Genomic DNA, 14,205 nt, shown 5'->3' with positions numbered 1-14,205 from the left:
AACCAACATTTTCTCTCCAACTTGAATGCAACCAACCATTGTAATATGAATATTCTCGGACTTTCTAAGGCAAGGGTAAAAATTCAAATCACAATTTATGGTTGAGGGTTCAAGAAAAAAATTTAGAATCCAATCTAAAATCAACAATGAACTAATTATTTATGTACAAGTTCCATAAGTTAACATCAAAATGGATCCTGATACAAGGCTCAAAGGGGGTAAGCAAATTCTCACTCACTCACTCACAAGATAGGCTATTTTTTGGTCAAGTGGTTGTGCTCAAAACCAAACAAAATGCCTTGATCATTTTAGTGCCTTCATACAAATCAATACGAATACAAGATTAAACATAACTCAAATGAGTTAAAACAATAGTTGTTGGTTTGCTGTGCATATAGTGAACAACTCACATTTGACTATGATCTAAAATGATTCAAACATGCACAAGTATTGCAAAAGAATGAATGACATGATATTTGTACAAAGCACAAGTTTCATATTCATGCTATATTGTAGAAAGCATTAAACATGTAACTACCATCCTTTCAAACTTTTTATTATTACCAAAGCATTTTCTTATTGATACACTCAAACTTGAAACAATCACCATGTTTCCTCAAGCCAATCAAAGACAAATTTTTTGGACAAACACAAAACAAATCTCTAACAACTTAATAACTTAATATTAAACTAAATTGCTAAACATAAAACAAAATAAGTTCAAAATGGGTCAAAAGACCTAAGTGAAAATGGATAAGTGGGCTGAGATATTTTTACATGTGCAACAGAGCATGCTAAGCGCCTTCTGGTAGCGCTTAGCGAGCAGAGTTGCAACATGGTTTTTCAAAAATGGAAAATTTTCAAGTTTTCCACCCACTCTCACTCTTTAATACCTATACTACTAAATGAAAAATAACACAAGCGGCAGCGCGCTAAGCATACCCTGACCGCGCTAAGCGGTAGTAGAGAAACATTATTTCTTAACTTTGGCCACCAAATTGCATCCTGGCCTAATTAAATCCAAACCTAGCTATAATGTCAAACAAAAACACACAAAAAAAGTTGGGTTGCCTCCCAACAAACACTTGGTTTAAGTCGTTAGCTCGACGCATTTATCTTGTATATGCTCCTTCTTAGTGCTTTTTTACTTTGTTAGTTGTTCACCAACGGCTACCCCTAACCAACACTTGAGCAAACGTGAAGGGAAACAAAAATATATACAATATAGAAAATATGTATAAAGCTTAAAAAGATAGAAATTATTGCGATGCTTTTTAATATCTAAACACCAATCCCCGACAACGACGCCATTTTGTTGGTTGCGGTAAAGCAACAAGAAAAAGTCAGTATTTTGTTTTATCGTCTCCACAGGGATTAATGCGACATCAAATATCATTCAACGGTCTGTGTGTTTTTAAGCTTGATGTTTCTGAGGGTGTTTGAAAGTAAAACGAATAAATAAATAAAATAAAGTATCTAAGAGACGAGAGAACTTTTCAGGATTATATTTCATTCACCAATCGAATACGTAAATCTACGAATCAGTTGTACACAACCTAAAACATTCATCAATATCATCATGTATCGCTCACATCAGTGTTCATGTCTGAAGCGCTGACGAGAGTTCTACCCTATTGTTTAATTGACGATCTTTCAGTCTATTAAATAATACGGAGCATTAAGAATCGATACCCACAGTGAATGTTAGATCTAAATATATGTCTAGAGTTTAGAATCTAACAGATGTTCATCTTAGATCAAGATCTGAAGAGTATTTCTCAATAGCGGTTCAAATCAATATGTAAAACAAGTAAATAAAGATGACATTGATATAGATCCATAAAATAGACCGCATACAACACGATGATCAATAAAAGTACATACTTTTACAGTAAACTTACATACAATCCCTAACAAGAAAGAGATTACAAGGAGAAGAGTGAAGATGAATAAGCATCCACCATGATTTTCCCAACGATAGAAGCAAACCCAACTCCGTATCTTCAAGAAGCACTCTCTAATGTTGTTTTATAAGCCTCTATCTCTAAAGAATTATGTTGATGGAAATGAGGTTAAAAGTTCCCAAAATCATACCCTAAAAATTATGCACAAATGAATAAATAGGTGTTGAAAAAGTGGAATCGCACTAAGCCCGAGCAGAGCTCACTTAGCGCAATCAGAAAAAATAAACTTAAATCGCCTTGATTCGCGCTAAGCGCGCTCCTAGCGCACTCCTAGCACGAATTTCTCAATTCCCCACTACTTCTATTATTCTAAGTGCGTCAAGACCATGCTTAGCCCGCTCTGGAAAACATGGAATCTTCAAAAATGTTACTTTGGGTCTTGCTTGGTGCCTTTAGGTTTCTCATGCTTCCAATAGGCTTTGAAACCTATAAATTTGCATAAAAATGATCAAACAAAATTTATTTACATGATAATATTAAAAACTACATAATATTTACATACAAGTTAAGGTTTATGAATGAAAATCAATTGAAACAAGTCAATAAGTGCCAATTATTCACAGACAAAGTTACCACAATTTAGCACTTATCACTTTCTCAATTAGCTGACATACACTCATCATATTGCTTTTCATTCCAGGAACGTACCAAACATCCTTGATCAGAATAATTTTTCCATTCTTCACTTTGACCTTGACATTTCTCATTCCTTCAACATTTAGATACTTATCATCAGCGCATCTAATCTTTATGCTCTTTCTAGAGTAAAAATTAAGTAGTCACTGTTTGTTTCCAGTTAGATAATTTGAGGAGCCAATGTCCATATACCACCAATCTACCAAATATCCACCATCAGATTCAGAAACCATCAATAACATAGGTTCATCATTAGACTCTCGTCTAGCTATGTTTGCTTCTTCTGATTTCCTTTCCTTGTTTGACCATCAGTCAATAATAAAGTGGTCAAACTTCTTACAATAGTAGCATTAAACCATCTTCTTATCAAACTTCTCATTTCCCTTATAATATTTCTTTTCATCAGAGTTGGAGGCTTCTGACTTCTAATAACCACCAACATGTCTCTTCTTGGCCTCTTACCAAGACTGTTTCTGATTCTTCTTACTAGAAGATGCTTTTAGAGCCTGCTCTACCTCTCTTTCAGAGTTTCTCTCAGTTAGACACAACTCTTGTACCTCTAGACTATCTTGTAGCTCTTAAATTCTTATGGTGTTGAGGTCCTTAGAATGTTCAGTTGCTACAACAATGTAATCAAACTGAGGAATAAGTGATCTCAATACCTTTTCAATGATTACTTATTCAAAGAGAGTCTGTCCATAAGATTTCATCTCATTTGTGATCAGAATCACTCTAGAGATGTAATCAGGTACCTTTTCATTGTTCTTCATGTAGAGATTCTCGCACTGCTTACATAGAGACTGAAACTTCACCTTCTTCACTGATGCATCACCACCATAACATCGTACTAGTGTGTCTCACGCAGCTTTCGCCGTCGTTGAATCGACTATCTTTTCAAACACATTCATATTCACACACTGATGGATATATAACAAAGCCTTCTGATCCTTCTTCCTCGTTTCTCTATGTGTGCTTCTTTGAGCTTCAGTTGCATCTGCTGTAACCGTTGCATAACCGTCATTGACGAGATCAAGAACATCTTGAGTGTCAAACAACACACGCATCTGAATCATCGTCGATTTCAATTCTTTCAATCAAAGACTGGAAGCTTTGTGTTCAAGCTATCATTTTCATCGTCCATCTTCGCTTTTGTGCAAATTCACTCAAATCTCACTAGCACCCGTGTTTCCCAATCCCTCATAATCAAGAAATGTGATTCTGTTTCGATTTTGAACTTCAATTCACTGTGAATTTCATAAACAAAATCAATCACACACGCCTACGTACACTCGTGTTTCTTGATCTGAATCTGAATCAAAGCTCTAGATATCAATTGTTGGAGCACGAGGTTGAAGATAAAGAAGATGATGGAAGAGAAAGAGAAAACTGTAACTGAATTTTGTAACTAACTTTCAGATGAAAAGTTATTACAATCAAAATCTATTACAAGCTAAACTAAACACAATTTATATACTATCAGAACCTCTGAAATGTAATACAAATTAACTCTAAATGCAACTGAAACGAATCTGAATTACAACTAACAATTTTTACTTTGATTTTTGTATTTAGTTTTTCTACGCTAATGTGTCCTAAAGTGATCGAAGAAGGAAGAGTGAAGTTAAATCAAACTATTTTGATTCAAAAGGAAACCCTTTAACATGTTTTTATTAATTAAAAGCAAAATCCAGTTTGACCTTAAAAGTCATCAAAACCTCTGGTTTTCCGATTTTTGACTGGTACTCGACCGATTTTTAGGGTTATACATGTCAGTTTTCAGGTCAAAACATATTGGTTAGAGTTTCGGTTCCCGATTTGACATGTTGAACCGGCCAATCCAATCTGATGTTGATTAGCATACTTTTAATTATTTATTACTTTTTCATCTAATCTATATGTAAATAGCGTACTTAACTATGGTCACGTTCTTAAACAAAAGAACGGTCATGGACACATAAATATCAACAAAAAAAAACCTTAGAGAATGTATTTGGTAATAGTAGGGTAAGAATGGTAAAAAGTCGCCGATAATGGTGTCCTAAGTAAAAAGTAAAAGTTATTTTAATATCACAATTTTCAATAAGACAAATTTGTGATCGTGACATTGAGAATCAACGTAGTTTCTTGCATTTTAAATGTTAAAATAAAGAATAAATGACATTTTTGCAATTAAATTAAAAATCAAGAATAAATGATTGATTAGAAGTTACTATTCTATTATCCTTCTCCAAGATAACTTGAGAGATTTATTTATAAACATTTTATTTTAAGTTACCCCAATTTTAATTTAAAAAAGTCCTAAATATATAAATTAAACTGCATTTTGCTCCATCCAACTATAATCACTTTTTAGCCAATCACATTGTAACAATAAGAAGGATGCTTTGGTAAATTTAGCATGCCTTCTCTTTCCATCCCAAACACACACGCTAATTAGAAACATATAAGAAGAGAAGAAGACGAGCTCATGACTCTTTCCCACAAATCAAAAAATGGCTTCTCACACCAATTTCTCACGCGCCACCCCCACATTTGCCCTCGTCTCTCTTCTTCTCTGCACCGTATTCTGCTACTCCGTCGCGGAAGTACGTTTTCTCATTTCCCCATAATCGCAAATTACAATTTGGTGTATTAATTTTGAGCAATTGATTGAAAATATGTTGACTGTAATGTATTGTTGTGATTCGATCACAGGGAAATTGTAGCACAACATGCAATGTAGAGCTGTGTGGCAGTAAGATTCATTCAATTCAATTTCATTGTTATTATTATTTGTTTCAATCTTAATTATATGATTAATTCAATTGTTAATGTTGGTTATGTTGATGAAAAATGTAGCGATGGGAATCAAATACGGAAAGTATTGCGGGATAGATTATTGGGGTTGTGCCGGTGAGAAACCGTGTGACGATGCCGATGCCTGTTGCATGGGTCATGACGAATGTGTTGGCAAATTCGGTACATTCTATTCTCTCCATTTTTTCATACAGAGACGAGTTACCGGACATGACAGAGTCTATAAAAATTTAAGACGACTCTGATTATCGGAAGTTGTATTATGTTATACTCATCTTTTTAGTTATTGTTTTACAGGAATGAGTCATGTGAAATGTCATATAAGGTTAAGGAACTGCTTAACTAGGGTACAAAAATCTGGGAAAGTTGGATTTTCGAAAGATTGTCCGATCACTTCCGCTGTGTCTACCATGATAAGAGGCATGGACATGGCCATCTTGCTCAGCCAATTGGGCGAAGCTGTTCCTGGTATATAGAAACATTATAAATTATACTTGATCCATTGTAGATAGGTCCTATCCCATTTATAAACTTATCTAGATTTGGGAAGGTTGATCTCAATGATTTCATGTAGTGATTTTGTTTGTTATGTAACAGAAGAAACCAGTAGTGTTATTGCCCATGTTCTCTCATATTATAGGAGCATGTATATCAAAAATTTGCTTCTCATAGAATAATTCAATAATTACACCTTTTGTTGTGGTTCATAAATACATACCGTAGTTTTTGTTTTTATTTTTTATAACCACATAGTGTAGGTATTTGATTGAATGGTGAAAAAAAGGATTCTGCTTCACTATTTGATTGAATGGTGAAAAAATGATCCTGCAAAATTTATTACATTTAAAAGTAAATTAAAAATAAAATAATTTATAACTTTAAAAATCATATGGATCAAGTTAACTGATGTCCCAGAATATTGATTAAGAATTTCAATAAAAAAATTATATTATATGTTCAATGCATTCAATATAAATAATATTTAAAAAAAAGTTAATTATTTATGTTTTCAGTTCATTAAATATATGTATTTTTAATTTACTTTTAATTTCTTAAAAAATATTTAATTTATATTTTTAATCCTTAATTAATGTCGTGTATCACTCATTAACATTATTTTGAAAAAGATATAGTTTAAACTTTAATTTTAAATTAATTAATTTTCAAAAATATAACCAATTCTACTCAATGGTTAATAAACATCCATTAATAATTTAAAATAGATTTATATTATTGTCCAATAAAAAACTTACAATATATATATTATGTCATCAAAATAATTTTAAAATAAAAATGTGATTTAGTTATTTTATACTGATTCATATTTTATTTTCTCTTAAAAATATATCAAAAATCGAATGAGAAGAGAATTAAAAAAATAACATTTGCTCCAACAGAGAATCACGTTTTAGCCAATCACGTTGCAAATATCAAAAGGACACTTTGGTAAATTCAACATACCTTCTCTTTCAAACCAGACAACCACACCAATGATAAAACAAGAGAAGACCAAATCACGACTCTTTCCGCTTTGCGCCTAAAATCCAAAAAATGACTTCACGCGCCACCGCCTCATTTGCGTTCGTCTCTCTCCTCCTCTCCGCCGTATTCCGCTTCTCCGCCGCCGATGTATGTTCTCTCTCATTCTTCATAATCACAAATTAGAATTCATTAATTGTAATTATTTTGTGGCTAAATTATTACTTAATTAGATTTAGAGCAATTGCATCGAAAACGTTGACCAAATTATATTGTTATGATTCGATCACAGGGAATTTGTAGCACGAAATGCATCGCAGAGCAATGTGACAGTAAGATTCATTCAATTCAATTACATTTCATCATTGTTATTATTATTTGTTTCAATCTTAATTACATGATTATTTCAATTGTTAATGCTGTTTGTTACGATGATGAATAACTATAGCGATGGGAATCAAATACGGAAAGTATTGCGGGGTAGGTTATTCGGGCTGTGCCGGCGAGAAACCGTGTGATGATGTTGATGCCTGTTGCATGGTTCATGATGATTGTGTTGGCGAATTCGGTACATTCCCATTCTATTCTTTTCTGCATTTTTTTCTATTAGTTGCACTAATTGTGTAGCTGCTTAATCTTGTATTTATGTGTGATTGCTTGCATTTTCAAATTATTGCTTTGGTTTTTAATTGTTGAATGAATTCTTCTTGAGAATTTAATGTAGGTAGATATTTATGTATTTGGAATATTTTAGAACAGATACTAATAACTAGAGATTAAATAAATACATAAACAAACACAATATTTGTTTACTTAGTTAGGTCAAGTGTCTCTACGTCTTTCACTTTCGAGCAGTTGTAATGTGTAGTATTACTTCAATGAATTAGGATTTTAGTGTTACAAGCGGTATATACGTCAAACTCGACAGAATATATATGTAGGTGTTGTGTTTTGGTTGAATCCAATTCTGTAAATTATTCTAATGAGAAGATAATGTTTGTGTGTGTATCATTGGATGCTAGAAACTTGAAAGCTTGTTGGTTGCTCTGTTATCAAAATTTTGCTGTTTGGTATAGGATGTTCTATGATCTATTATCATCACAATTTTGTTCTTTACCGTTTTCCTCTGTCATCCATGGATGGTTTGAGTGATCTGATTTTCATTAGTTTAAGAGGTGGGCTAGCTGAAATCCTAGCTTATAAAAAAATCAAGTTTTTGAGGACTGGAATTCTAGCTTTGATTGGCATTGTTTATGAGAATCACACAATCGCGTAATCAAGATATCTCAACTGCTAGATAAAAATTGAATGGCTTGTACTTAAACTTCATCAAATCGGCTTTAAAATACAACGTGGAATATGATCTAATGATCTCATGTGCGACCAAAATATATGTGATTGTGTGAATGCATCATTCTAGAGAATACAATTTTTGTTTTTGCTTTGAACCATCAATATTTAGTATTGTTAGTATACTCTTTGAGGTGAGAATCAAACCCTCTACATTCTTATCACTCTAGTATTTACCTCTACACTATACTAGGAGAAATGTTATGTCATTTGCTTTTTGTTCCTGAATAAAATATGCTGCTATGAAGTTTATGTTTTTGTTGTGTAATTTAAATTTATCTTACCTGTTACAAACCCAAAAGAATGTAGAGGGATAGTTTTTGGCAGACACCCAACAGAAAATTACTTAGAAGTAAAACATCTTGGTACTAATGTAGTGTGGGAACTAAGAAGTTTCAAATGTCATGGAAGGAATTGAGGAACAAAATAGACATTAGCTAGCTAGCTAGTAGCTGCATGTAAACAGGGACATGCCATATTAAAATGATTATTTTTTTTATTCTCCTTTACCTTTTCTATTACCTTGAGGCCTATTGCTTAAAACTGACTTAACATTTTTTTACAGGAATGACTAATGTGAAATGCCATAACAAGTTTAAAAAGTGCTTAACCAAAGTACAGAAATCTGGGAAAGTTGGATTTTCGAAAAAGTGTCCGATCAGCACAGTTGTGCCTACCATGATAAGAGGCATGGACTTAGCCATTATGCTGAGCCAATTTAGTGACAATGCTCATGAACTGTAAAAACATTCTAACCCCATTGATATAATAGGTCATATCTCATTTATAAACTTCTTTTGATTTAGGAATGCGTTTCTCAATCTTTTTGTTCTAGTCACCATATTGTGATTCAATTTTTGATGTCCCAAAAGAATCCAATCGTGTTTCTGTGCAAGATCCTGCCATATTATAGGAAGGAATTAATGACAACTGTTTTTCACATGATAATGGAATCAACCCTCGTAATGCTGTCATATACATATTCATAGTTTGATTAGTAATTTGGGAGAGGGAATTGGATCGAGCTGTGGGAATATGTATGAGACCTACTACCTAGCCTAGGACCTAGCCTACATAGGTCTCGTTTTAGATTTTTTTAATAGAAAACTTATGTTTTTTATTAGCCTATTTAATTAAAACATTGGTCACATATTAAAAAAAGATTTTTTTCAGTCAGTCATACTGTCTATTTAAATAAATATAAATAATTTTATTATTATTAATATTATGTAATTTGTACTTTGAATTAAAAATAAAAAATAAAGTTTAATTATTTTTGAAGAACTTATTAAAATAAATTTAAAAAATTTGGAAATAATGTCATAATGTATTTTCATAATTTCTTCGTATAAATAGTTTCACAAAATTTATGTTATTTTTATATAAATTTAGATGAAATCAATCCAAAGAAATATCTTATTAATTTTTTAATTATTAATATACTTATTTATATATATATATATATATATATATATATATATATATATATATATATATATATATATATATATATATATATTCAAATATAATAAATTTTTAAATACACGTTTGAAAAAAGTGAGATTCTATCTTAAAAATAGAGAAATGCTTCTATGACAATGAAATTGTACACTTACATCGTAATTTATATCATGGATATATACTTTTCATTTTTGTTTTTTAAATTATTCCACTTTGATATATGTGCAGCACAAAACAAGTGTATGTATCCTGTGTAAATTGATATGGTGTAGTAAAATTGTGTAAACATAGCATGGCTCTAAAAATAAGCATATAGTTTGAATATTATAAGATGATAAAATTAGGCTAATTAAAAATCTAGTTCAGTCCATCCTATTTCTATCACAAAATTTTACTAATTAAAAATAGATTAAAGGTAATGCACTGTCACTGTAAACTATTTTTACACCATCATCCATTAGAATTATAAAGTTATGACATGTCATCCAGTATTTTAAAATTAAACGTGTGATTTGGTGTGATACACGTCTCTGATTGAGTAACAGTGTAAACATATTTTACACTCTCAGTGCATAGTCTTTTTTCTCATTAAAACTTTAGTTTAACCCACATCCTATTTCTACTTCCACTGTCGATTGGATCTAACAATTTTTTTATTGTAGTAGCCTATAATTCGACTTACATGTCTAAACAATTTAAGGATTCAATTTAAGAGATTTCTTATCTCATCTTATGGGATGGAAAAATACTCTCTAAAAAACTCAAAATATCATTCAGATTTTGGAGATGCATCTTCGGATACACATTTTCTTAAATCAAAATGTTAACTGATCTAAGATGCATCTCCGTAATATTTTAAAATATATACCATGCATCCATTCTGAAAGACATTTTACATGCTTATTGTTCTGGAGATGCATCTTCGTTTATTTTACAGAGATACATCTTCATAACCTATCAAAATAGTGCATGTTATGTTTTGTTTATGTTTATTCAGATGAAGAATTATAAACGTTATGTACCATGTTATGTGAGGATATTTAAATCATACAGTCAATATGCAAAAAATGACATATATAAATCTAGATGGTCTAAAAATGACATGTATAAATAAAGTTGAAATACACGATAAAATAACATGAAGCGAAAATAAAATACAATCCACAATGAATCTCAAGTATAACTACGATATAATATTGCATTACTGTGTATGTCAGACTACATACTCTCTACCTCATTAGCCTCATCTGCCTCCTCGGACTCCTCGACCTTTAATACCCCCGTCCTTCGGCGCTGTCTCTAGTACATCAATGTTTATCGTGCCTCCGTTATGATGACATCTAGGACCTGCCTCACATCAGACCCATCAGAGAAGATACCTTTGTCAATGTCTGCCTACGCAATCTCCATTATTCAACGACATCTAGGCAAGACATCATGAGTATGATATAATTGTCCTGCTCCTCCTCTAATATCTCCTGATGAGCTGGCCTCGGTGGATTTCCTAGAGCAGCCTGCACCATATATGAATGTGACACCTTCAAGAACCACCTGATGTACTCGTCGACGTAGCTCCAATCACTCCAATTATGGTACTATGTGCCTCCTCCGGTACCAGATGACTCTCATAATCATCAACATGGCTTCCATCTGCTTACGTGTCAAAGTAGAAGGAGCATAAACAACAGGGTGTTTGGGAATGGTCTGAGTGTAGTCGAATTTCTGCATCATGCACTCGGGCAAATGAGGAGTAGTGAGACGTGATCCACAAGTCAACCATCCTGTGTATAACACAATGTTTCCAAATAGTTACGTCTCATGGTGATTGACATAGTTATTGAAGTGCATGATCTCGGCAACCAAGCGATCAAGATACACTTTAAACGGAACTGTCGTCCAGTTCCCTATGAGCGGGGAAAATGCATAAGCACACAACATATCCTTAGTGTAAGTCGGTACACCCGCCCATCCAGAGATGCGCAGGATGTGTTAGAGGATCCAAGCTTGAAAAATCTTGTAACACATGAATCATCAGTAATGATGTTGCAAAGATGAAATGAAAATGACACATAAACATTAAAAGACTAGTAAATATTACCGTCAATAGTATGATCTTGCTTATGACCAGCTTCGTCTTCCACCTACATCCCTCTAATAACTTCGAGTACAAGTTGACCAAATAAGTGGGGCCCAGTTGTACTCCTGGATCCGCTCGAAGTACCGTAGGTATACAACATTTGTATAAGTGGCACTTTTGTCCATAAAAATCATAGTGCCAACTAAATACAACAGGTATGGTGTCATAACATACGCTATATGGAGCCCCACCTGCTCGTCATCACCTCTAGCCTGCTCTGCTCTAAGGAGTTCATCTGTATATACCTTTTTCAGGAATTCAAACCTAGCTTGGGCCCCTCTGGTAAACAATCATTTAGTTTTGAGTTAATTACTTGAAGGACCAAACTAGTAAATTCTAGGGAAAGTTTGTGTTAATTTTCTAAGAAAGGAAATTGTGCCCTCAATCTTGTTGGATTTCTTGCGGTGAATGTTGGGTGTTTTCAATAAAATAGCTATGTTATGAAAAATGACTAACAAAACTGATTCTAACTATGTTGAAATTAGACTTTGAATGTTAAAAGAAATAAGTCTAAAATAACTTTAAATGGAAAAAATATGTAATTGCATAAATGTAAAAATGGTAGACAAGTACATTTTCTTCAAGAAACTTGTTTCTCTCTTATGTGTGGGTACTTTGAGTGTAATCGAAGTTTACAATATGTTTCCACCCTTAATCCTAACATTAGAATCCCTATTTATAATGCTATAAACTAACTGTCTTTCGACGTTTAAATGATCCTCCCTCTGACACATCATTGTTGCATGTTAACTGGCGCTTGATTTGATTTCCATGTGTCCTTGCTAATTTGGATAAGACCAAAAAGCATTTACTTTAGTTTGAATTTTGAATTTGTTCTCAGTCGAGCCCTTTGACCTGTCTAACTTCACGCCTTATTGAACTTCTTGGCATTTTTCTAAGTTCTCATCCAGACTTTTCGACCCCGACTCCTATTATTCCCATGGCAACTCTTTTAGTCAAAAAATAACTTGACCTTCCTTATGTTTGGAGAAATTCCAGTTGGCTTCCTAGTCAAATTCCCTTTTGGAATTTCTTAGCTAATAGTTGGTAGGTGAAACCCATCTCCTATGGGAAGAAGAAGATGGAGAAGCATGAGTCTCAGAAGTAGATGTATTTGCATGGCCAAAGTGAAAAGGAGCCTCGAAAACCTGACTCTTCTCCCGTCGTACTGATGCATATTGTGTAATCCTTATGTGCCTCAGCCTATCGTGTCTATCAACCATAATTTATGTAATTAAACCAGGGAATTAGTACAAGCAACACTATAAGCAAGAAAATAAATAAAAAACAAACTGAGAATATCTGGAGATGCATCTCTGGTTACTGGGAAACTAAACATGAAGAGATTTCGGAGATGCATCTCCGAAATTTTCTACAACTCTTCAGGTCCTTCAATGGAGCCAATACAGACATGCAAACCTAAAATAATGGTTTGATCATGATTGTCAGCAAACAAACTTGTTTTACATTATGTATAAGCTAACATTTTTGCATTTCCTACTCATTTCTTACATAAATCATCATTTTATACTCATTTACACAAAAACTTATCAAAACATAAAAAAATTACAAATTTAGACTTCGCTTTAGTGTTGGATGATGTCTACGATGTCATTGATGTTTATTGAAGATCCCTTGAGCTTGATTGTTTGATTTTGGACTTGGTTAATGGATTTTTTTTGAGAGAGTTTGATAAAGTTTTGAGTTTTTTTAGAAATGAGAAAGGATAAGGGTTCTAGCGCGATTTAAGTTCGAATACCTTTGGGAGATGCATCTCCAAAATAAGTTTGAAGATGCATCTCTGAATTATTTTAATGTTAAGTCAGAATTGGATGCTCCCGAAGATGCATCTCCGGAATCTGGGGGCATTTTAGTATTTCACATCGTGCCTTAGTAATATATCGGGTGCATTAAGAAATTCCCATAATTTAAGGGTTTAAGGTATAATTGTCAAAACGGGTTATCCAGACTGTGAGTGCATTATCCTTTTATAATTGTTTTGAATGATGTCAAAATTAGGACATTTAGTATTTGTGTACATTAGACCTTATCCTCTAGTCTAGTTGTGCATCTTCATCTTAGGACACTTAAAATCAGGTTAGATAAGTTTTTAGAAGTCAAAATTATGGTTTTATATGAAAAACAAGGTTATGGGTCAACACATGATCTCTTGAGGTTGACAAATACGAAAGGCCTTTTAATTCAAAGTTGTTGCCTTCTATGCGTCGACTCACAAGGCTCTTAGGTTGATACATAAAATGTGTAGTTCGACACATGATCTCTTAAGGTCGACGCCAACTGAAACTTTGGCAAGCTGATGACACTCTGTCATTATATGTTTTTTTATCGAAGAAACATAGCAAAACACGTCAAAGATGAGAA

The 14,205-nt window shown here is 33.0% G+C and overlaps 2 protein-coding genes across 2 annotated transcripts; both read left to right on the top strand.

The window, feature by feature from the left end:
• Positions 1-4,988: 4,988 nt before the first annotated feature.
• LOC127118210 (probable phospholipase A2 homolog 1) lies at positions 4,989-6,109 on the top strand. Its single transcript, XM_051048370.1, has 4 exons — positions 4,989-5,185; positions 5,295-5,334; positions 5,439-5,558; positions 5,694-6,109. The coding sequence occupies exons 1-4, from the start codon at positions 5,093-5,095 to the stop codon at positions 5,870-5,872; spliced, it is 432 nt and encodes a 143-aa protein (XP_050904327.1). The 5' UTR covers positions 4,989-5,092; the 3' UTR covers positions 5,873-6,109.
• Positions 6,110-6,806: 697 nt separating this feature from the next.
• On the top strand, positions 6,807-9,030 carry LOC127118199 (probable phospholipase A2 homolog 1). The gene is made up of 4 exons (XM_051048358.1): positions 6,807-7,025; positions 7,168-7,207; positions 7,324-7,443; positions 8,791-9,030. Exons 1-4 carry the CDS (start codon positions 6,948-6,950, stop codon positions 8,967-8,969), a joined length of 417 nt encoding a protein of 138 aa, XP_050904315.1. The 5' UTR covers positions 6,807-6,947; the 3' UTR covers positions 8,970-9,030.
• Positions 9,031-14,205: the final 5,175 nt, after the last annotated feature.

This window comes from Lathyrus oleraceus, chromosome 1, assembly GCF_024323335.1.
Source record: "Lathyrus oleraceus cultivar Zhongwan6 chromosome 1, CAAS_Psat_ZW6_1.0, whole genome shotgun sequence".
Taxonomy (NCBI): Eukaryota; Viridiplantae; Streptophyta; class Magnoliopsida; order Fabales; family Fabaceae; genus Lathyrus; species Lathyrus oleraceus.
This window is presented reverse-complemented; position numbering and strand designations above follow the sequence as displayed.

Bases quoted from the DNA above. Each gene is read 5' to 3' on its own strand.
- LOC127118199 (XM_051048358.1), top strand. From the start codon at position 6,948: ATGACTTCACGCGCCACCGCCTCATTTGCGTTCGTCTCTCTCCTCCTC. The intron at 7,026-7,167 runs GTATGTTCTCTC...ATTCGATCACAG, and splicing joins TCCGCTTCTCCGCCGCCGAT to GGAATTTGTAGCACGAAATG. The intron at 7,208-7,323 runs GTAAGATTCATT...GAATAACTATAG, and splicing joins CATCGCAGAGCAATGTGACA to CGATGGGAATCAAATACGGA.
- LOC127118210 (XM_051048370.1), top strand. From the start codon at position 5,093: ATGGCTTCTCACACCAATTTCTCACGCGCCACCCCCACATTTGCCCTC. The intron at 5,335-5,438 runs GTAAGATTCATT...TGAAAAATGTAG, and splicing joins CAATGTAGAGCTGTGTGGCA to CGATGGGAATCAAATACGGA. The intron at 5,559-5,693 runs GTACATTCTATT...ATTGTTTTACAG, and splicing joins CGAATGTGTTGGCAAATTCG to GAATGAGTCATGTGAAATGT.